The following is a 24206-nucleotide window of genomic DNA, read 5'->3' on the forward strand; positions in this document are numbered from 1 at the left end:
ATTATACAACCTATCACAAAAAACAATAATGTATTATACTAGACTTATTAATTATTTATGTACTAGACTTATACTATAATGTCTAATTACATGTTATTAAACTTTAGTAAATTAATATTATGCCTCATTAACTTATCATGATGGACTTATTTCAATACTATTATCCTTATTTCGATACTTGATTATATTTGGTAGTAATACAATTATGTTTATATATATTAAACTATTATTAGTCTATTTAAATTATAGTATAAGTATATTATTTTATAATAATTAGTTCATATTAGTATATTATTGAATTTAACTATACAAGTTCTAGTTATGTAACCATATAAATATACTAGTACATAATATATATGATCAATAGATAAATATTATTTTTATAACATATTTACAATATTAAAGTTTGAGTTAAAGTCAGAGGACAAAACCAGAATCAGAGTTGGAGCAAAAAGTCAAAGTCGGTCTGATGACACTTGCGACTCCAACTCCAACTCCGACTAAAAAACTAAAAAAGAATCCGACTCTGACTCCATTTTATCAAAGTCAACAGAGTCAAAAAGGAGTCAGATTCAAAATTAGATTTTCAAATTTTTACTTAGTCCTAATACAGCGAGACACCTACTTATATTTAGCAAAAGTCGTAGCTAATAGCTTTGATGAGTATTGAAATATAAATGTTTAGAATTTTGATTTTTGTTTTTATGTTTTTAAATAACATAGATATAGAGTTTCCTTTTTTGTTTACTTTAGAATTAATTTAAAAGAGTTATAAGTAAAAACACGATATTTAACTGTATATTGTGGAAAAATAAGATAACGTTGTTTTGAATTTTTATTTATTTATTTATTTATCATTTTACACATTCGGTATATTCTCTTCATTAAAATGAGCAATCCATCCTTTGTCCGTCTAGAAAGATAACGAGAGATCTATAGCAAGTCCCAAATGTTAGTGGCTTCAAACAGTGATGTGTCCAAAGTATTCAAATTAAATATTAAAGAAATACAAAAATTAATCAAATTTCTCAAATTAATAAAAACCAAAGATTAGATATAAAAACCCAAAAGAAAAAAAATTATGGTAGGAGTGGGTGAGCTAACACAGAATTGATGAGTGCTGCCCAGCTTAACGTATGATGGTGGCTTGTGAGCACCACCTTTATAAGGGCTAGTTTGAAGTGAATTTGATATGAAGACTTCACTCCTATACAATTTATGTTAAACTAATATTAGATATAGTTTTAAGATATACAAATACCATATTTTCCTTTTGAAAAGAGTAAGGTTTATCATTAAAAAAAATAATTTTTTGATATACGTTCCAGATTTTACCTATTTCTTAAAAAAAAAAGAGAAATACTTTTTACAGTCGGGAAATGCAGTCGGCGTGCAGTCGTGGAGAAAAAAGTGAATTAATACGGGACCTACATGAAAAAAAAATTATTTTTATAATTTTTTTTTATTCATGTAGGTCCCCCTGAATATAAAATAATTTTTTTATAATTTTTTTTATTCATTCCGTACAGCCGACTGCACACCGACTACATTTACCGACTGTATCTAGCAAAGCCCAAAAAAAAATGTGCGAGAATTGTACACACCTAAGATTGCACTTTTTTCATTTATTAGTTTGGTGGATCTCTTGAACACTTTCTGTACAGTGGAGTTTTCTTCCACTTTAGTTACTAATAAAATCTTAACTTATACAAAAAGAGAAAATTATATGAAGTGCTAAAAGGTAGGGCTTAGTTTGGCTGAACTAGGAATAGAATGATAAACATATGCACAAGTTTAAACATGTCATAACATATACCAAAGGTCCTGCAATATTTGGCTACAGAGCAACCAATTCCAGATGACCAAACTACTAAAAATGCAAGTATAAATAAATGAAAACTAATCCCCCCAACCCCAAAGCATTTAGGACATGAAAATAATCATATGATCAACTTGTTTCTAATGATGATCATTAAATATAAACTATAAAAACCCTGAAATAAGGGTTAATGGCCAATGAACCAAAGCTGCACGCATAGGTATATATATAAAATAATTTTTTGTTAGAAAGTGTATTGAAACTGAAAGTACTTGGACTCGAATCTTGGGCATCTACTCATGAGAGGTCAACAAATACCATTAATCCGAGACACCATATGATGAGTGAAGAAAGATACTTCCCACGCTTCTTCCATATTAGATCTAAAATGTAATATCAGATAAAATCATCATGTGGCCTCACAGTCTTCACACGCCTACACCTAAACATCCTAGAATTGATAGCATCATACAGCTATCACTATAAAAAAAGGCAGGCAAGTTCTACTGTATGCATGGAACGTTCACCTCAGCTTTGACAAGTTTCTAGTTCTCGCCTGATGTGTGCAACGCGATGGATTACCATACAAACCTGCTGAAACACCTCCGGAATTTATTTTTCCACTTGGGATCTATAGCCAAGGTCACATTTGATTATGTCAAAAGCAATCACGTCTCCATTGGTGCAATGGGGAGCCCCTGAAATTCAATCTTCCCTTAGTGCGCTCTAACAACATCAGGAACCTCATTTTGATACTTGCTCACAAATTTCTCCATGAATTCCCTCTCAACCATTTTGAGTATAGAAACAATGCTAGTATGTTCGGTGATCAGCCCCTTAAACATTAAAACAGAACTGAACACCTCGGAATAATCCGCTTCTCGAAGCTAAACTGTATAAGAATTGGAGTCTTGGAGATTCTCGAAGGCTTCATCTTCAGTTTGTTCACAAAGAAACCCATCATTTTCTTGATCTTCTTTTCCGAACAACTCATACACAAGGGCTGCCGCTTGAATGCAGCATAAATCTCATCCTCTGACATACCAGAACTCCTAAAAGCTTCCACCTTCTGCCCCCACGATGTTTTAGTATTTAGTGCCATGGACCCAATGGCCAGGACAAATTGCCGACAATTGGGTTCAAAACCTAAATTCATAATGTCACTAACAATCTCACTAAACCGATTGCTACAGATACACAGTGGAAATGGTTTTCTAAAGAAGAGTTTCAAAACTGAAGATTGGGGAACACCATGGCTTATCAGATTAGCGATGTTGGGCTGTAGCATATGTACAATGTTTGTTCTAATTATTGCGTCGTATGCCTTCATAACCTTTAAGACATTCTCGTCGGTGCGAAGAATCCGCCTAAGCTCTTGAATGTGATGACCCGCTTTTAAGTGTATTTTCGCTGAAATAATTGTTTTTATTTTAATTAATATATCAGATATTTTATTTTATTTTAATTGCGTTTTTAAAGTCGGTTTTTAATTTATTTTAATTTATTTGAGGTTGTGTTTTATTTCTTTTAGTTGTTTTTGGGGTTTTAATCTTTTTGGCGGTTTGTTTCTTTTTCCCGGAGTGAGGACTGGACCTCATTTCTTTTCACATCTTTTTTTCTTTTTCTCTTTTTCCTTTTTTCTTTTTCCCTTCTTTTCTTTTTTCTTCTTTTTCTTTTTTCTCTTTCTTTTCTCTCTCCTCTCTCCCGCTCGACCCGGTCACCCCCCCCCCCCGTGCTCTCTCTCTCTTCTCTCTCTCTCCCTACGCCGGCGTCACCTTCCCTAAGCCCTACCGCCGCCGTCCGGCCACCGTTCGGCCTCCCACCGGTCCCATTCTCTTCCTCTCCTTCCGGTCTACCTTCCCTCCAAAACCCACCCCCAACCGGCCGGCCATTTGGCCGGAAAAAGCTTCCAAAGGGCGCACGGATTTTGCTCCGATCCGCCGCCGTCGCTCCACCTCCGGCCACCATTTCTTCACCACTTCATCACCGACTCCTTGCCGTCCTAACCCACCTATTTCCGGCCTCCAACGACCACCGGAACAGCTCCTACGAGCTTAGTTTCCGTTTTGGGTAATCCGGCCATTTCCGGCCATTCCGCCGCCACCCACGGCCGTCCGTCACTTCCAATAGTTTCACAACCATCCCTAGACCATTCCCTATCAATCCCGTGTCCTAGTTTGTCCCCGTTCAAAAGTGGGTTTTTTCGGACCCACGGCCACAGTGAAATTTCACTGTGACGTTGCTGTTTTTCCGCCGTTTGCAACGCCTCGTGTTTTCTAAAATTGCCGTATAGCGCTGTAAGTATTTTCCAAACCCTATTTTCAGATTTAAATATATATTGCTCATTCAATTTATTTATTATCTGTTGTTGGTTGTTGATTTCGGACTGAGTCCGAGGAGTCTCGGGGGTCGGATGGATGGAGGACGGAGTTGCTTGTTTATTTGATTTATGATTGTTGGATTATTTTATTGTGCATTGTTATGGCATTACATGGTGCATGCACGTGTGTTGTGGGTTTATGAGAAAAGCCTGTGTTTTGGCGTGAGTGTGTTGCGGGTGCGTGTGTATCACGAGCCCAAGCCGGGATGGGTTATTATCTCGGTGGAGCTCCTCTGGTCACTCGGGAGCGGAATAAACTGAGTGATGTCCCCTGAGTTATCGAAAGCGATAATGGGAGCGGGACTAGGGGGTGCTTGGCTACGAACGCGCCGGGCGCGGAACCGGGCATCGGCCTACTCACCGACTCCGTGGCCCTTCGCTGGCGAGGGCTAGAGGATGCTTGGCTACGCACGCGCGGGGCGCGGAACTGGGCATCGCTCGTTGGGTGTCACATGCGTGGCGGTACTCTGCGGTGTGACACTGGAGCCAGGGTGTGCGGATGACCCCTAGGGGAGGTCATGGTGCATACGGTTAAAATTGGATAATGGTTTGAGATGTCAAATGTGTTTTTTGGCGTGCGTGGAAAACTTGTGTTTTACGGGTTTGTGCATTGGGCATGTTTCATGCATCTTGTTTGAGTTATATGTGTTTTTATCTGGTAGTGTTTGGGTTTTACTTACCTGCGGTACCATTCGTGGTTCCGTAGCTTTTGGTGCAGGAGATGAGGTTGAGGAGGAAGAGGCTGAGCCCGAGGATGCGGCTCCGCCGGGTTGCTGATGTTATCTTTTTATTTGTTTAAAACTGTATTTGTGGTATATGTAATATTTTATCCATGTACGTTTTAAACAGCTTGTATTATGTTAAAAAAAATTCTGGTACTTAGTTATGACTTTCTTATCCGCTGCGTGTTTCTCTGTACACTTTTGCTGCCTTGCACACACTTGGCACCCGACGATAGGATGGTGATCCGGGTTGTCACCATCCGGACGTCTCGAATTCCCCGTGTTCGGGCGTGGGGATTTTGGGGGCGTCACAGGTGGTATCAGAGCGGTTTGGCTCTGGGTAAAACCACAAGTCCCGTAGGTAGTACCAGAATGTTTTTAAAGTTGTGTTTTAAAATTATGTTAAGTATAGTTGTTTTATTTGTTTTATTTGTTTATGTTTGTTTGCTTGTTTTATTTAGTTATGTTTTGGCATGCGGGTTTCTTTTGTTTCTCGCTGCGTGGTGGTGCTGTTTTTGTTTTGTTGGTTTTATGATGGTTTTTGGTTGTTTTCTTAAAGGAGGGTCAAGAGTGGTGTTGTGACAGAATTATGGGGAGACCAGGTAGACCAAGGAAAAATACTCAGGAACCGCAAGACAATACATCCAGGGATGACTCCATAGCCGAAGCAATTCGGCAGATGACGGAGTTCATGCAACAGAATATTAGGCCACAACAGGCAGGGCCTTGGCCACCACAAGGACCTTGGCCACCACAAGGGGGTCCTTGGCCACCATCAGGAGGGCCCTATCCACCGTCAGGAGAGCCTTGTCCGCCACAGGGAGTGTATTGGCCACAACCAGGAGGTCCCTGGCCATATCAGGGAGGGCCTTGGATGTATCAAGGAGGGTCCAGTAGCACGGTGCAAGCTGGGTGCACCTATGAGCGCTTCTTGGCGCATAGGACTCCACACTTCAATGGGAATGAGGATCCACTTCAGGCTGGGAAATGGATCAAGGATCTGGAGAAAACCTTTGAGGTGTGTGGATGCACTGAAGCACAACAAGTACTCTATGCCAGCTACCTCTTACAAGGTATCGCTTCTGATTGGTGGGATACCAGGAGGGTGATGTTGGAAGCTGAACTGGGATCTTTCGCTGCGGTGACCTGGCAGCGTTTCAAGAAGGAATTCAATGACCGCTTCTTTCCCGCATCGGTAAGGAAGCAAAAGGCAAGAGAATTCTCTAATCTGGTGCAAGGGGGCGCAACAGTGGAACAATACGCCCGGAGGTTCATAGAACTGGAGCGGTTTGCTCCTCATCTTGTTGCCACAGAGGAGCTGCGAGCTGAGCGTTTTCAGGAGGGACTACGCCCTGATATACGCCGTTTGGTGGTCAGCCATCGGATATCCACTTTTCAGGAGTTAGTGGATGTGGCCACCCTTATAGAGCGGGAAAATAATCTGTGTATGGGATCCCCTTCAGGGCAAAAGAGGCGGAGTTTTTCTGGTGAAGGAAGCAGCTCGGGTTCGCCTCAGAAGTTTGTTCAGCGGACTGGAACCCGATCTCAAGCATCCTCCAGTGTTCGCATGGGAGGACGTATGCCTGTTTGTGGGGTTTGTAATAGAGCTCATGAGGGCGAGTGTCGCACGAGTAGCGGACCCCAGTGTTATCGGTGCGGTCAAGTGGGACATATAGTTCGGGATTGCCCCGTCAGAGCTCAAGGAAGCCGTGGAGGTAGACACGGTGGAAGAACCAACCCGAGACAAGCAGTGCAAGCCCGGGTTTATGCTGTCACGCCCGGAGAGGTGGACGATGAGGCACCAGCGACCCATGATGCTGGAGTAATCACAGGTATGGATTAATTTAATCTTTTAAGTTGGATTTATTTTTGGTATATTTGGTTTCTTCGCTGTTTTTTTTGGATTTTATGGGTTGTGTGTTTGATTCAGGAAGAGTTCGTTTGTATGAGTTTTATGCTTGTACCTTGTTTGATTCTGGTGCTTCACGATCGTTTGTGTCTTCCACGTTTGCTCGGGTGTGTAACTTGGTCACGGAACCGTTGCCGAAGGCTATGGTAGTGGCGCTACCCGATGGCGAGATGGTGTGGTGTTCCAAGGTTGCTTTGGGATGCCCGTTAAATTTTGAGGGAAGATTTTTGGATGCTGATCTGGTGGTATTCAAGCTGTTGGGTTTTGATATCATCCTCGGGATGGATTGGCTATACCGATATTCGGCGACTATTAATTGCAGAAGTCGGACAATTAGCTTTCAGCTTCCGGATGGTGATTGTCTGGAATTTGCGGGGAGTAGATTAAAAGAAAAGCCGATGATTATATCGGCGATACAGGCAAGAAGAGAGATTGCATGGGGAGCGGATGCATTCTTGGTTCAGATGGTGTCCACGCCGTCTGAGAAGAAGTCCTTGGCAGACATTCCAGTTGTGGAAGAGTTCCCCGATGTGTTTGTGGATGACTTGCCCGGACTACCCCCCGTGCGAGAGATGGAGTTTGTTATAGACTTGGAACCTGGAGCGGCTCCTGTGCATAAGGCTCCTTACCGCATGGCACCGGCTGAATTGAAAGAGTTGAAGACTCAGTTGCAAGAATTAGTAGAGAAGGGGTTTATTCAGCCTAGTACGTCGCCGTGAGGTGCTCCAGTTTTATTTGTTAAAAAGAAAGATGGAACCCTTCGTATGTGCATTGACTATAGGGAGTTGAACAAGGTGACCATCAAAAATAAATACCCTCTCCCGCGGATTGATGACTTGTTTGACCAACTTCAAGGAGCAGCGGTGTTCTCTAAAATTGATCTGAGGTCAGGATACTACCAGCTGAGAATCAGAGAGCAGGATGTGCCGAAAACTGCCTTCAGGTCGAGGTATGGACACTATGAATTTAAGGTGATGCCATTTGGGCTAGCTAATGCTCCTGCCGCTTTCATGGATTTAATGAATCGGGTGTTCCAACCTTATCTGGATTCCTTCGTGGTAGTATTTATTGATGATATACTGATTTATTCCCGAGATATTGAAGAGCATGTGTATCATCTTAGTTTGGTACTTGAGAAATTGAGAGAGCACCAGTTGTACGCCAAGCTCAGCAAGTGTGAGTTCTGGTTGGAAGAAGTTAAATTTCTTGGGCATGTAATTTCCCAGGGTGGAGTGGCAGTTGATCCCAGTAAGGTAGAAGCCATTTTGTCATGGCCACGCCCAACTACAGTACGCGAGATCAGGAGTTTCTTGGGGCTCGCCGGTTACTACCGAAGGTTTGTAGAGGGTTTTGCTCGCTTATCCGGACCTCTCACAGCTTTGACTCGGAAGAATACAGAATTTGTTTGGTCAGAGAAATGTGAGAGAAGCTTCCAGGAATTGAAGAACAGGCTGACGACGGCACCAGTGTTAGCACTCCCAGAACCGCATAAGCCGTTTGTAGTCTTCAGTGATGCGTCTAAGTTCGGTTTGGGTTGTGTCCTTATGCAGGAAGGACGGGTTGTAGCCTATGCATCTCGTCAGCTTAAGGACCATGAGAAGAATTATCCGACGCATGATCTAGAGTTGGCTGCGATCGTTTTTGCACTCAAGATCTGGCGGCATTTCTTGTATGGGGAAGCTTGTGAGGTATTTACTGATCATAAGAGCTTGAAGCATTTGTTTTCCCAGAAAAATTTGAATATGAGGCAGAGGCGTTGGCTAGAGCTAATCAGTGACTATCAGTGTGAGATCAAGTACCACCCGGGGAAGGCTAACATAGTTGCTGATGCTTTGAGCCGGAAGTCTCATTTGGAGGATGAAGCCGAACCGTCAGAAATGGATTCGTTACTTTATGGGATGAGAAGGCTCCTTATAGAGAGTTCGCAGCAAGTAGAGATTTTGTCTTCGGTTCTGGACATTCGGGTAACCGATTTTGAAGAATTGAAAGCTCTCCAAAGAAAGGATCAGAAGCTGCTGAACATCAGGAAAAGAGTCCGAAAATCTCGAGGGCCGTTGCACTATAGCATGGATAGTGATGGGGTACTTCGGTTCCGAGATCGCAGAGTGATCCCGAAGGACGCAGATTTCAAAGAACGAATCATGGCGGAAGCTCATGCGGCCCCGTATTCAGTTCATCCCGGCAGTACAAAGATGTATCGAGACTTGAAGAAAAATTACTGGTGGGATGGAATGAAGAAGGACGTTGCCTTATATGTGGAGAAATGCCACACGTGTCGTCAGGTAAAGGCCGAGCATCAGAGACCTGCAGGTATGCTCCAACCCCTCCCAATTCCTGAGTGGAAATGGGATGATATCACGATGGACTTCGTAGTGGGTTTGCCGAGAACGCCTAGTGGGAAGAATTCTGTTTGGGTGATTGTGGACCGGTTAACGAAGAGTGCTCATTTTCTGCCTGTTAACAACACTGACTCTTTGGGTAAGTTGACTCGTTTGTATGTCAAGGAGATAGTGCGACTACACGGTGTACCGAAGAGTATAGTGTCGGATCGAGACCCGAGGTTTACGTCGCAGTTCTGGAAGAGTTTGCAGGCAGCTTTGGGTACTAAGTTGAAGTTCAGTACTGCTTATCACCCGCAGACAGATGGCCAGTCAGAGCGCACCATCCAGACTCTGGAAGACATGTTGCGAGCTTGTGCCCTGGAATTCCAAGGGAGTTGGGAAAATCATTTGCCGCTCATTGAGTTTGCCTACAATAACAGCTACCATGCGACCATTCAGATGGCTCCCTATGAAGCTCTTTATGGAAGAAAGTGTAGGTCGCCCTTGTGTTGGGATGAAGTTGGGGAGAGTAGGGTAATTGGACCCGAAATAATTCAGGAAATGCAAAGCCAAGTCCGGATCATCAGAGAAAAAATGGCGGCAGCTCAGAGTCGCCAGAAAAGCTACGCTGATACCAGGAGGAGAGAATTGTCATTTGAAATTGGTGATTGGGTTTATCTTAAAGTCTCTCCCATGAGAGGTGTTAAGCGTTTTGGTAAGAAAAGGAAACTAGATCCGAGGTACGTCGGCCCTTTTCAGATTCTGGAGAGAGTAGGGTCCGTCGCCTATAGAGTTGCTTTGCCGGATTATTTTGGAGATGTTCATGATGTCTTCCACGTATCATCCCTGAAGAAGAGCTTTGGGCAGCAAGAGCCACGTTTCGTTGACCCAGCAGGTATTCAGTTGCAACCGGATCTCACTTACGAGGTTGTTCCATCGCAGATTTTGGATTGGAAGGAGCAACAATTGAGGTCCAAGACGATACCGTTGGTTAAAGTGGCTTGGGGAGATCCGTTAGCTCAAGACTTCTCTTGGGAGCGAGCAGCGGACATGAGGGAGCTATATCCATATTTGTTTGAATGATGAAGGTATGTAATTTTAATCTTGGTCTCAGTTGGTTCATGTGCGTTTGTGTGGCTTGGTTTAAGTTGGTGGTGATCTTGCAATTTCGAGGACGAAATTGTTTTTAAGGAGGGGAGGATGTGATGACCCGCTTTTAAGTGTATTTTCGCTGAAATAATTGTTTTTATTTTAATTAATATATCAGATATTTTATTTTATTTTAATTGCGTTTTTAAAGTCGGTTTTTAATTTATTTTAATTTATTTGAGGTTGTGTTTTATTTCTTTTAGTTGTTTTTGGGGTTTTAATCTTTTTGGCGGTTTGTTTCTTTTTCCCGGAGTGAGGACTGGACCTCATTTCTTTTCACATCTTTTTTTCTTTTTCTCTTTTTCCTTTTTTCTTTTTTCCTTCTTTTCTTTTTTCTTCTTTTTCTTTTTTCTCTTTCTTTTCTCTCTCCTCTCTCCCGCTCGACCCGGTCACCCCCCCCCCCGTGCTCTCTCTCTCTTCTCTCTCTCTCTCCCTACGCCGGCGTCACCTTCCCTAAGCCCTACCGCCGCCGTCCGGCCACCGTTTGGCCTCCCACCGGTCCCATTCTCTTCCTCTCCTTCCGGTCTACCTTCCCTCCAAAACCCACCCCCAACCGGCCGGCCATTTGGCCGGAAAAAGCTTCCAAAGGGCGCACGGATTTTGCTCCGATCCGCCGCCGTCGCTCCACCTCCGGCCACCATTTCTTCACCACTTCATCACCGACTCCTTGCCGTCCTAACCCACCTATTTCCGGCCTCCAACGACCACCGGAACAGCTCCTACGAGCTTAGTTTCCGTTTTGGGTAATCCGGCCATTTCCGGCCATTCCGCCGCCACCCACGGCCGTCCGTCACTTCCAATAGCTTCACAACCATCCCTAGACCATTCCCTATCAATCCCGTGTCCTAGTTTGTCCCCGTTCAAAAGTGGGTTTTTTCGGACCCACGGCCACAGTGAAATTTCACTGTGACGTTGCTGTTTTTCCGCCGTTTGCAACGCCTCGTGTTTTCTAAAATTGCCGTATAGCGCTGTAAGTATTTTCCAAACCCTATTTTCAGATTTAAATATATATTGCTCATTCAATTTATTTATTATCTGTTGTTGGTTGTTGATTTTGGACTGAGTCCGAGGAGTCTCGGGGGTCGGATGGATGGAGGACGGAGTTGCTTGTTTATTTGATTTATGATTGTTGGATTATTTTATTGTGCATTGTTATGGCATTACATGGTGCATGCACGTGTGTTGTGGGTTTATGAGAAAAGCCTGTGTTTTGGCGTGAGTGTGTTGCGGGTGCGTGTGTATCACGAGCCCAAGCCGGGATGGGTTATTATCTCGGTGGAGCTCCTCTGGTCACTCGGGAGCGGAATAAACTGAGTGATGTCCCCTGAGTTATCGAAAGCGATAATGGGAGCGGGACTAGGGGGTGCTTGGCTACGAACGCGCCGGGCGCGGAACCGGGCATCGGCCTACTCACCGACTCCGTGGCCCTTCGCTGGCGAGGGCTAGAGGATGCTTGGCTACGCACGCGCGGGGCGCGGAACTGGGCATCGCTCGTTGGGTGTCACATGCGTGGCGGTACTCTGCGGTGTGACACTGGAGCCAGGGTGTGCGGATGACCCCTAGGGGAGGTCATGGTGCATACGGTTAAAATTGGATAATGGTTTGAGATGTCAAATGTGTCTTTTGGCGTGCGTGGAAAACTTGTGTTTTACGGGTTTGTGCATTGGGCATGTTTCATGCATCTTGTTTGAGTTATATGTGTTTTTATCTGGTAGTGTTTGGGTTTTACTTACCTGCGGTACCATTCGTGGTTCCGTAGCTTTTGGTGCAGGAGATGAGGTTGAGGAGGAAGAGGCTGAGCCCGAGGATGCGGCTCCGCCGGGTTGCTGATGTTATCTTTTTATTTGTTTAAAACTGTATTTGTGGTATATGTAATATTTTATCCATGTACGTTTTAAACAGCTTGTATTATGTTAAAAAAAAATTCTGGTACTTAGTTATGACTTTCTTATCCGCTGCGTGTTTCTCTGTACACTTTTGCTGCCTTGCACACACTTGGCACCCGACGATAGGATGGTGATCCGGGTTGTCACCATCCGGACGTCTCGAATTCCCCGTGTTCGGGCGTGGGGATTTTGGGGGCGTCACATTGAACACACAGAATGACTTGTTTTCCTTTCCAGAACATTAGGCGCTGCAGATAAAATCTCTGCAATTTCTGTTGACTTTTTGCTTGTTTTAGTCCCATATCGGTGAGATTAATGAGAATAGCAAAATTCATGAGTTATAAATAAGAAGCTTTGCCTCTTAGTTTAAGTGCACCAATTGAAAGCTTATCTAATAACTTTTAACTTTAGTTAAATTCTTCTATTAACCTTTTGTAAAAGGGGAAGAGGTGTAAAGTTAAAGTTTTACTAGTGGGATAGCTTTGTGGGTGTGGTGAGGAGAAAAATTATGTGATTGTAACAATTTTTCACATAGTGAATTTTCTTCTCTGGGTCTGGTGGTTTTTCTCCTGTTTTGGAGTTTCCACGTAAATTTCTTATGTTGTTATTATTTCTCTATTTTTCTTATTATTCCTGCAAAGGGTAGATCCTAGGGGGGTGAATTTGGAAGGTCCAAATTTCCAACAATTGGTATTAGAGCCACTAGATTCTTTTTGTGGGGTGGAGCTTTGGTGTGGTAGTGTGGATACGTACAGTCTAAGGAGGTTCTGTCTAGGAGATTAGAAATTTTAAATGTGTCCATTGTGACCCTCCAATCTTTCCTGGGAACTGACTTAGTGAGGTACTATTCATTTCTACAGTAAATTCATCAAAACAATATTAGTAAGTATGCCTTCAAATCTTGTCAAATTTGAGGTGGAGAAATTTGATGGGAGAATCAATTTTGGCTTGTGGCAAGTACAAGTCAAGGATGTCTTGATTCAATCAGGATTACACAAGGCATTGAAAGGCAGACCAACACCTGAAGTCAGCACTGGTACTAGTGTGACTGGTGAAAGGAGCAGATCTAAAATGAGTGATGAAGATTGGGAAGATCTGGATTTGAGAACAGCAAGTGCGATACGTCTGTGTCTGGCCAAAAATGTTCTTACAAATGTGCATGGAATATCTACGGCAAAGGAACTCTGGGAAAAACTTGAAGAGTTGTATCAGACGAAGGGCGTCTCAAATCGTGTATACCTGAAGGAGCAGTTTCATACACTGCAGATGAGTGAAGGTACAACTATTTCAGATCATTTAAGTGTTCTCAATGACATTGTTGCTGAGCTAGAAGCTGATGGAGTTAAAATTGATGATGAAGATCAAGCCTTGAGACTCATCTGATCTCTTCCATCTTCCTATGAGCACATGAAATCTATTTTGATACATGGGAAGGAGAAAATAATTTTTTCAGAAGTTACCAGTAAAATCTTTTCTGAAGAGAGAAGACTAAGTAGTGGAAGTAATGTTCCACTTGAGAACTTAGCGATGGTAGGAGCTGGAAATGGAAAGATGAAGAACTCCATGAAGAAAAAAGTAGTCTGCTGGGAGTGTGGACAATCTGGGCACGTCAAGAAAAATTATCCAAGAGCTGGAGCAAGTTCGGCAAGTGGTTCCAAGTCAGTAAATGGAGATACTGGTATTGATGCTAATATTGTGTCTCTCTCCATGGAAGATTTCAATCTTTAAAAAGAGACATGTACATCCTCATGGCATGCCGCTAATTTCCAAAGTTGCCATGATAGAGGATGTGTTAATGTTAGCGGGTCCACAAATTTGCACACAGGCATTGGTTTGGCATTGATGCAGGGTGTATGGTGGAAATTCATGTCAATGGCTGATGAACTTCCAGGAAAGCCAAACGTGGAAGTTACACCATAATTTTCAGCAATGTTGCTTTTTGACATGGGCCGAAGTGAAATGCTTGGAATTGGTTTATTCTGAGTGGGTATGCTTTTATGGTGAAGCATGATAGCAGAAGCTATGAAAATCTTCATTGAGATGAAGCTTGGCTGTGGGACCAGTCAAAGTCGCAAGGTGGAGATTGTTGACTTTTTGCTTGTTTTAGTCCCACATCGGTGAGATTAATGAGAATAGCAAAATTCATGAGTTATAAATAAGAGGCTTTGCTTCTTAGTTTAAGTGCACCAGTTGAAAGCTTATCTAGTAACTTTTGACTTTAGTTAAATTCCTCTATTAACCTTTTGTAAAAGGGGAAGAGGTGTAAAGTTAAAGTTTTACTAGTGGGGTAGCTTTGTGGGTGTGGTGAGGAGAAAAATTATGTGATTGTAACAATTTTTAACATAGTGAATTTTCTTCTCTGGGTCTGGTGGTTTTTCTCCTGTTTTGGAGTTTCCACGTAAATTTCTTGTGTTGTTATTATTTCTCTATTTTTCTTATTATTCCTGCAAAGGTAGATCCTAGGGAGTGAATTTGGAAGGTCCGAATTCCCAACAATTTCAACATCTGACAAGCCTAATGATTTGAAAAACTCCAACTTTGGCTTAAAAGTCTTGTTAGCATTATAAGTGTACAATGCGGGACGCTTCATTGTCAAAGTTTTTATTTGCTTATCACTAAAACCACGTGCTCTAAAAAACTCAACAACAGTGTATGCATCACTTTCTAGCACAGTTGGGTATTTGCTGAGCATTTTGGCGAGGCTAGCGCCACAAAACCCTAAGGATTTAAACAACTCCATGTTGGGCTTGAGGGTATTGGCTAAATCGGCCGAAAGCAATAATGGACGACTACTAATTAAGTATCTGATGTGATTCTGCTCCAAACCGTGAGTTCTCAACAGATCCAGAACGGAGTTGGGATTCTCTATGTTCTCAATTTTGAGTTTCTTGGAAGCTGAAACGGCCAGTTTCAAGGAGAACCCACATGAGTTTCGGAGGAAGGAGACAGTCAGAGATTTTGGGTCCATGGAAATAGGGAGTTCTGAGATGGGTTTGAGAGGGAAGGTTGAGAACAAGTGGCCATGGCATATTGTTGAAGCTCTGTGCCTTACCCGTTGGGCCAGCTTCACGGAAGTTAAAGGAAGCATTTGATTTGATTTCCGAAAAAGATGAATCAATGTTACCTGGATTGAGTTTTGAGATGGAATGAGATGCTATTGAGTTGATTGAAGAAGCATCGGCCTCCTCATTTTCTCCCTGCGCTGTGAATTTTCTGTGCAATAGTGATTTATGCTGGCGGTTCAGCCAAGCAGAGCCCAAAGCCACCTTCTGTTGCACGCATCAATCATTTCACGAGTCCAACACATTGGACCCAAAAGGTTCGACAATTAGCCACGCTTCTTGAACCGCATCAGGGATAAAGGGTCCTCTACAGGATGGATCGGGTGTATCTCAAAGTTTTTAGAAATTATAGAAAGAAAAAAAAATTATATATCATTCAAAACAAATTTATCAATTTATTTTTATAGGCTGTGATTTAGAATAAGTCTTTCTATGTACAAAAATGAAACATCAATTTAATTTTATAAACCATTTTAAGTAAAAATGTTTCTTCAATAATATCGACAAATTTATCAATTTAGTTTTATAAACTAACTATGAATAAGAATCTTTCATCATTAATATTGACATGCTGGTATGTTAATTGAATACATGTTATTCATGAAATAGGTTGGATTGGTATTAGCTTGGATACAACAAAATAATTCTATTGGATTTCAGGTACTTATTAGATATAATATGGCTCCAATATTATCTTATTTATTGCTTTTGTATACCATTTATGAAGAGCAAAATTGAGATGATTATTTTGAAAAGTTTTGGGACTTGAACAGAACAAATATGGTAAGGGTGAGGGTATTCATTTACAAATATTTTATTCTAACTAATAAAAAAATTTATTATTTCTATTATCTACACTTTTACTCATATTCATATTTGTTAAAATAATGTTACCCATCATCTTATGACGTGATATTAAATTATTAAAGACTATTTATTATATTTCACTTGTAGGTTTATCATTTAATACCACATTGAGGGATGTCGAGAGGATAATATGTCGAGAGGATAATGATAAAAATGTATTTGTTATAGTTAAAATTTGAAAAGATAGTTAAGTTAAAAAAAATATATATATATGACTTTTAACTAAAATTTAGTGAAAAAACTTACAAGAATGTGAATGCTCCGAGTAAAAGTTGGCACTGAATGGGTTGCGAAGCTTTAGTTTGATCTTGGAAAAATTTGAATTGATGGTTATCTGGATTGAATTTTGAGATGAATGTGATACTATTGAGCTCACTGCAACGTGGAAAACACAGCAGTTCTCTCTCTCTCTCTCACCCGCTTGATCTTTCCTTTGCAGATTCTCAATGATATAAAAATATAAAATTTTTGTCGTATGTTTTGCTCTCTCCAAAATAAAAACAATGGAGATAAACAGCGAGTAGCATATGCACTGCATTTTTTTTTTTTTTTTTAAATTGACATGATAAGATTTGATTTGTAAGAGATTTTAATTTTAATTTTTTTTCTAACAAATCAAATCTCAATAAAATAAAGTGTGTTTTGCTAACATGCTTCTAAATAAAATTCTCCTATAGGTAAACCATGAAAACGTTCTTTATCCTCCAAACCTCAACATCTTTCCAATGAGGAAAAAAATTAAATAATGTAAATACTAATAATTAAACAAAGCATTTACGACATGAAAAGATACTTCCCATGCTTCTTTCATATTAGATCTCACAAGAGTACTTCTATATGCAAGCACACGGCGCACCACATGCGGACGAAATCTGACGTGGCAACTTAAAATAAAGAAGAATAAAAAAAAAAAAAAAGACGGAAAATAAGAAAAAGTGGGAAATGGAAAAGTAGCTTCCTTCAGAAGCTTTTCACCGTTTCATTCGTCTCGTACGTAGTTCTTGCTCGAGAGCTTCCCCAACCAATCACGTATAATTTTCGGTGAATCTTCTCCACCATTTTCAGTGTGACGACCAACCCTCTCATCAGTTAATTTTATTTTCATCTATCTGTCACTTTCTCTATTTTAATCCTCAAGTGGTCTCCATTTTTTTGACAGGTTTGAGGTTTCTCAAGTGGTCTCTGTTCCAGTCTATTTTATACCATTAGAGTACATGGTAATCTCAGAAAGAAAATCTCACGTAGCATTCGAGTTTCAGATGTAAAAATGTGCTTCCCGAAAAGGTATTTTTAGTTTTCTTGTTTATTTGAAAATAAGCATGTAACTTTTTACCATTTTTTTACTCTTATATAACGAGATGGTGTTTTCCTTTACCTTACAAAGTGTTATTTATTTTGGTTTACAACCAAACATAGTGTACATAGCTGCTGATCGAGGAAACCAGTAGAAGAAGGGGGGGTTGAGGCTGTGTTGGTTGGTTTCCTGAAAACAGGGGAGATTGAGGCTAGAGTGAGGGTCGGAAGCTTGTTGGAATAGAAGGTAATTTTTCCTGACTTGGGATTGAGTTGATTAGTCAAGTAGAAAGTAGTGAAATAATCGGCCCTCATATCTCAAAAACATTACAGAAGTGTTATACAGGGCATTATTAGCAACCAACATCTCTCTTCTTTTTTTTTTGAAATATTTCTCCTGTTTTATCCATCCCGGTTCTTCATCTTAGTTTGGCAAAATGAAAGTGAATGTATTGTTAGAACCAATATTTGTGAAGTAACCAATATAACACTGGCTAGCTTAGCACCTATGTTAAGCTCTGTGTTAATGAGGAAACACGACCAGATTAGCTAGTTGGTTGTTATACTAACATAGACTGGTGACTGCATTAAGGCACCCATCCCATCTCATGCTTATACAACCAGCTGGATATCACGGGACCATAAATCCTATACTAACGTGAGATTGGTGAAGACAATTGCTTAATACACAAGAATTTGTGAAACCATGGTAATTCATGGAAAGTTCTCATTCCAAAATAAAGCTAGAGTTGAACTCCAATTTGATACATAGTCGAAAGGAGGAAAAAATAGGTTACAATTTGATAAATGAGATGTACGTGCTTGCTCTTCTTCTTCTTCTTTGCCCTTTTTGTTTTTATTTAATAATTTTTTTTTTTATTTTGCTTAGGAAAAAAAAATATAGTGTGCATCTATTCATACATACAAGCTCTGTTAATAGAGTTTGCACATTAATCAAACTATGAAAAACTGAACGTGGTCAACAGTAACGTATAAGACATAATTTTCATATTTAGTCTTGTACTACTATCTATTTTAGCTAGAACTAGCATGCACATAAACTCTACATATGCAATCATGCATGGTTGTATGTATTAAGTCCTCTTGATAAAAAGTTGCGGCCATTTCAATTTAGTTTCTAAATGATACATTATTCTGAGCATATATAATATCTATTAGGTAATATAAAGCTTATCTCCAAATTATTTATTGCATTTTATATAATTTATATAAGCTGATTTTTAATGTATAAATCTATTCTCTAGATGGAGAAAGGGAAGGAGCATGCATCTTCCTCTACACCTCCTACCGCACATCCAGAAATAAATCTTCCGTCCCAGGTAGGAATTTATCGCTTTTCGGCATATTCAGCTTTTATAGCATTATCATTACTGGTTTTGTTCAGTAGTTGGCACGAGTACATCTTTGTTTCATAATCATTTTTATTTTATATGTTAGGCGATACCAATACCATTTTATCCGGGTTTGTCAAACTATATGCATAGTTTCCATCCACCAATGCCATATGCCTGGTTACCACCATTTGTGGAGCATCCCGATGCAAACCCATCTACATGGACTAGTCAGGCGAGGATACTTCATTTCTTAAGTACAGTGGTTATTTTTATCAATGTTTGTAATCAATTTCGTGGGTGTAATTGCAGGGAAATCCACTGCCCCCATTTCACTCATCAGCTTTCTCTCCGATTGGTGCTCAGTCGACAACTTCAAGCCATGTGGATGAAATCCAACATATATCACCCGAGTCTACTGGAAAAAGTTTATCGACTGAGCCTTCCATTCATGATACTGTTGAACCCAATGATGTCGATCAGTCTGGGGATAATGTTGAACTCAAAGATGCCGATCAATCCGGGAGTACAAATATTGAAGGGGCTGATATCATTGAGGAGCCAAAATTGGGAATGGTGTTTAAATCTGAAGATGAGTTACTTTCTTACTATAAACGATATGGGCAACAATCCGGTTTTGGGATTATGACACAAAAGAGTCATAGGTTTGAGGATGGGAGCATTAGATATGTCACATTGGGTTGTGCTCGTGGTGGGAAGGCACGAAACCGTACGACAAATGCCGCGAGGCCGCGTCCGACATCAAAGACAGAATGTAAGGCACGGATAAATGTGATGTTTAAAAAAGGGGTGTTGAAGGTGTCAAGTGTTAACAATTCCCATAATCACGGCCTAAGTCCACAAAAGTCAAGGTTCTTTCGCTGTAATAGAGAAGTGAGCGAGTCTGTTAAGAGAGTGCTAGATATAAATGATCAGGCTGGGATCAGAATGAACAAGAGTTTTGCCTCTCTTGTACAAGAAGCGGGTGGGTTTGAGAAGTTGCCATTCACTGAAAAAGACTGTCGTAACTATATTGACAAGGCACGCCACCTTCGACTTGGAAAAGGTGGCGCTGGAGCCCTCAGTGAGTACTTTACTCGGATGCAATATAAGAATGACGGGTTCTTTTCACTAATGGATATGGATGATGAAGGGCGGCTGAGGAATGTATTCTGGATGCACGAAGTAGGGCGGCGTACAAATATTTTGGACATATTTGACAAACAGATATGGGATGCCGTTTGCACCATTTGTTGGTGTAAACCACCATGGCCAGTCAATTCTATTGGGGGCTGGATTAATTTCTAGTGAGGATACAGTAACGTTTACATGATTATTTCAGACTTGGTTGACTTGTATGAATGGTGAAGCTCCCAAGGCTATTATCACAGATCAAGATAGAGCCATGAAAAATGCCATTAGTCTCGTCTTTCCAAACAGCCGACACAGATCTTGCTTATGGCACATCTTGAAAAAATTGCCAGAGAAGCTAGGTTCACATGGTGCATACAAAATTGGTTTGAAAAGTCAGTTGCTAAATTGTGTGTATGACTCTGACACAATAGAAGAGTTTGAGGGCTCTTGGGAAGTGTTGATTACGAAGTACAACTTGCAGGAGAATGCTTGGTTGAAGAGTTTATATGCTGAGCGTACGTATTGGGCACCGGTGTTCATGAAACAAGTTTTTTGGGCTGGAATGAGTACAACCCAGCGAAGCGAGAGCATGAATGCTTTCTTTGACGGGTATGTTCATGCTAAGACAAACTTAAAAGAGTTTGTCGATCAGTTCGATAATGCATTGAGGAAGAAGATTGAGAGTGAAAGTGAGGCGGACTTTCAAGCATTCAACGTCACAATTCTCGTCGTCTCTCCCTCTCCACTTGAGAAGATTTTTCAGGGGATATACACTTGCAATAAATTTAGAGAAGTTCAGAAAGAAGTAATAGGGATGCTTGCAACTTTTTCTACTCTACACCGGAAGGATGGTGTAATTGCAACGTACCATGTAGAAGATGAAGTGGATGTTGAGGATTTCATCAAGGAGGTGACCCACACAGTGTACTTTAATGAGGCCGAATGTGAAGTGAAGTGTTCATGTGCCTTGTTTGAGATGAGAGGGATACTGTGTAAACATGTGTTAGGCATTATGAGAGTTAACAAAGTCCGTTCGGTTCCTAAAAAGTACATACTAGATCGATGGCAGAAAGACATCAAAAGGACATATACTCTTATACAAAGTAGTTATGACTTAGTTGATCAGAGGCCTGAAGTTAGCAGATATTCACGTATCATCAAGAAATGCTATGAAGTAGCCACAAATGCATCTTCATGTGATGAGCACACTGAGGATATGCTAGATAAGCTAGATGCGATGAACTTAGGCTACCGCACCAAGACGCCGCCCTCGAAGGTTGTAACTACTGATGCCGACACAACGACAGCTGTGAGTTCTAAGAAAGTATTGAGTCCTAATGTAGTCAAAGGAAAAGGTAGACCGCCATCTCTTAGAAAAAAATCAATGATTGAGAAAGTGAAACACACGACGAAGAAGGCTAGTAAAAAAGGAAAGCGTAAACAGGTTAACTAAGTGCACTATTCTGAATATTCACACTTTTATACTTTGTATTTTACTATTATAGAGCCATGAGAAGTGAGGAAGTGTTTATTCAATACTTTAACACCATCTTTTTTTATCTTTGTAGCCGCATGGAATACAAGGCGTGGATGTTAGAACGTGCAGGAATTTATTTGGACAAGCAGATGTTGGAACAACACAAAATGTTCCAGTTCAGGTAACATTTTTCGGGTTTTCAATGATAGGAGAATTAATTTTTTAAGATAATACATAAACTTTTATACTTTTCACTAATATTCTACTTATGTATTGTTAGCCGTCACAATACACTACAGAAGTGTTGGACTTTAGTGCAACCGAATTAGGCTTTACAGTGAATGAGACTCGAGAAAGTGTAAATGGTTTTCTTTATGTTTGTCATATTGTGTAAATGATCCATAATAAAGTCCTCATGTTGGGTTGATTTTTAAATACTTTATGTTCATAGATGCAAATTGGGTTGGATGGAACCTAGCCGGAATTCATGCATGAGACACAACCGTCACAATAAGTAACTTAATGGAGTTTGTATCTCGAAATTAATGCACTATTTGTAAATTATAATTTGCTCAAATACGTGAGAAGTACCATATTTGCTGTTAATTTATGGGAGTTTTATATATTCTTTATGTTCAGATTTGGAATTCATCTATGGGAGTTTGATGTGTTGAAGGACAGATTTGGTGTGCTGTGGTATTAGTTTTATAATGGGTACATTCATGGAAGTTTTGTACAAAAAAAGGAAGAGTAAGGGGAAGGGTATTGGGCACTCAAGCAGCTCGGTGTTATATATTTTTTTCGATGGGCACTCAAGCAGCCCAGATTAGTGAAGCCAAACAGTCTAAAGCACAAACAGCTGTTATATATATTTTTTGTTGGGTAACATCTTGCAATTGTAATTATTTTGTGATAATTTTACTCAAGTTATGGATGAGTGTTTGTTATTATTTTTTGATGAAAAACAACCAGCTTAAATGCAAAGTACTGCATTTATACTACAGGTATATGTGTAAATATTCCACGTTAATATTTGATGGGTACCCTAAGTGGTTGTTATTATTTTTTGATGAAAATAGACCACTTGTTGATGGATAACTTGAGTGAATGGTTTGTTGTCTCCTACTACAGGGTTATTATTTGCAAGATGTTGAACTGGCATTACACTACCCAAGTTAGCAGATTTCAGGATGTTGATGGCCACATTAACAACCACCATATGTTTTATTCTTGTTATATATATATATATAATTTTTTATATATTTTAACTTCTATAGTGTAGCTTTTATTTAATACATATATATATATATATATATATAGAGCATTTGTCATGGTATGTCTCTTTATTTATTTATTTAAGATCAGTTTGATATGTAAAGTTTGTCTATGAAGTCCAGATTTTCTATAATGTTTTGGTCTATCCAAACATTCACCTTAATTGGTTTGTTGATGCCAGATTTAAAGTTGGACAAGCAGGTGTCGTGTGCATGAGTTGTTAACTTGCCCAGATAAGCAATACCTGCCATTTTAAATTCATACTACTAATTCAGTGTACATGTTCCATGGGAGTTATTAGATCAACTTTACCTAAAGATATGACCAATTCCAACTTTACATAGCAATTTAATCTTTGAAGAGTTAATCACATTTGATAGCAATTTAATCTTTGAAGAGTTAATCACATTTAAGCAAAATAACTGAGCAATACAGATTCAGCAATAAAAATAAATGCAAAATTTGGGCATTTGATCAGTACTTAGATATGTTTCAGCAATACAGATTCAGCAAACTAAGCACATTTTGGCATATACATGGTTCAATTTATTTCACGTACTAGGCAATTGAACAGTACCACAGACTTTTCAGCAATACAAATTCAGCAACATAAGCACATTTTGGCTTCACATGGTTCAATTCATTTCAAGATCTGGGTACCTGAACAGTACCACATAGCACTTACAGCACCTGAATTTTCCCACTACACTATCTTCACAACACTATCACACTTTCCAAATAAACAAACTAAATGAGCTACAAGTCACATTTTGCTCAAAAACACAATCAGCAGTTTCATCAGAATGATCTGTCAGTTGCCTACTTGTTCTAATAATTTCTTACACATTTCCATAACTACTAGTCTAAAGCACAAATTCACAAGTTTAAGCTTTATACAAAATGTTTGACAATCAGTGAGTATTCACTGTGATCGTGAGAAGTACAAATAAAGTAATATACAAATTATAAGATAGAGCTTTATATTTCTGCATTAACAGCCAACTCCCAAGTCCCTCTTGACAATTTCACCATCTCTTTTTCGAACCTCTTCCATCCAATTTCGAATCTCTTCCATCCAATTTCGAACCTCTTCCTCTCTTCTTCGAACCTCTTCCTCTCTTCTTTGAACCTCTTCCTCTCTTCTTCGCAACTCTTTGGCTATTTGTTGAAACTGAAACTCTGCCTTAGTTTTATGAAGTTCTTCCTCATTCCTTAAGGAGTTAATTTCTATTTTACCTAGTTCTTTTTCTCTTTCATGGCCGCTATCACTATCTGGCCATTTGAAATAGTTGCAGTGTGGTAACCCCTGTATAAATAAACCAACGAAAGGCATAGTAAATTAACTTGTAATTTTGACTCAAACCCAAACAGAGCAAGTGCTTCTGACTCCAATTTTTTTTTACCTGAGAATTATACTTTGAACACCCAAAGAATGATCGACCTGGATTTCTTGGCATATTCGATGTTCTAAGCGAGGCGGGTGACCCACAAGTGCACATTGGATTGTTTCTCAAAGTATGAGTAACACGTGAAGAAGAAGAATCTTCACTCGATACATTT

General features: G+C 40.1%; 2 protein-coding genes and 1 long non-coding RNA gene across 3 annotated transcripts; 2 read left to right on the top strand and 1 right to left on the bottom strand.

Moving 5' to 3' along the window:
* Positions 1-2663: 2663 nt before the first annotated feature.
* LOC122289312 (transcription termination factor MTEF1, chloroplastic-like) lies at positions 2664-15154 on the bottom strand. The gene is made up of 2 exons (XM_043096297.1): positions 14697-15154; positions 2664-3006 (listed from the first exon to the last, which is right to left on the bottom strand). Exons 1-2 carry the CDS (start codon positions 15152-15154, stop codon positions 2664-2666), a joined length of 801 nt encoding a protein of 266 aa, XP_042952231.1.
* Positions 15155-17561: 2407 nt separating this feature from the next.
* LOC122289698 lies at positions 17562-18996 on the top strand. The gene is made up of 3 exons (XR_006236217.1): positions 17562-17655; positions 18674-18748; positions 18867-18996. It is a non-coding gene; the product is annotated as an uncharacterized LOC122289698 (long non-coding RNA).
* Positions 18997-19038: 42 nt separating this feature from the next.
* LOC122289313 (protein FAR-RED IMPAIRED RESPONSE 1-like) lies at positions 19039-21765 on the top strand. Its single transcript, XM_043096298.1, has 6 exons — positions 19039-19044; positions 19127-19999; positions 20103-20441; positions 20547-21338; positions 21463-21552; positions 21652-21765. Exons 1-6 carry the CDS (start codon positions 19039-19041, stop codon positions 21763-21765), a joined length of 2214 nt encoding a protein of 737 aa, XP_042952232.1.
* The last annotated feature ends 2441 nt before the right edge of the window (positions 21766-24206 follow it).

This window comes from Carya illinoinensis, chromosome 12, assembly GCF_018687715.1.
Source record: "Carya illinoinensis cultivar Pawnee chromosome 12, C.illinoinensisPawnee_v1, whole genome shotgun sequence".
Lineage (NCBI taxonomy): Eukaryota > Viridiplantae > Streptophyta > Magnoliopsida > Fagales > Juglandaceae > Carya > Carya illinoinensis.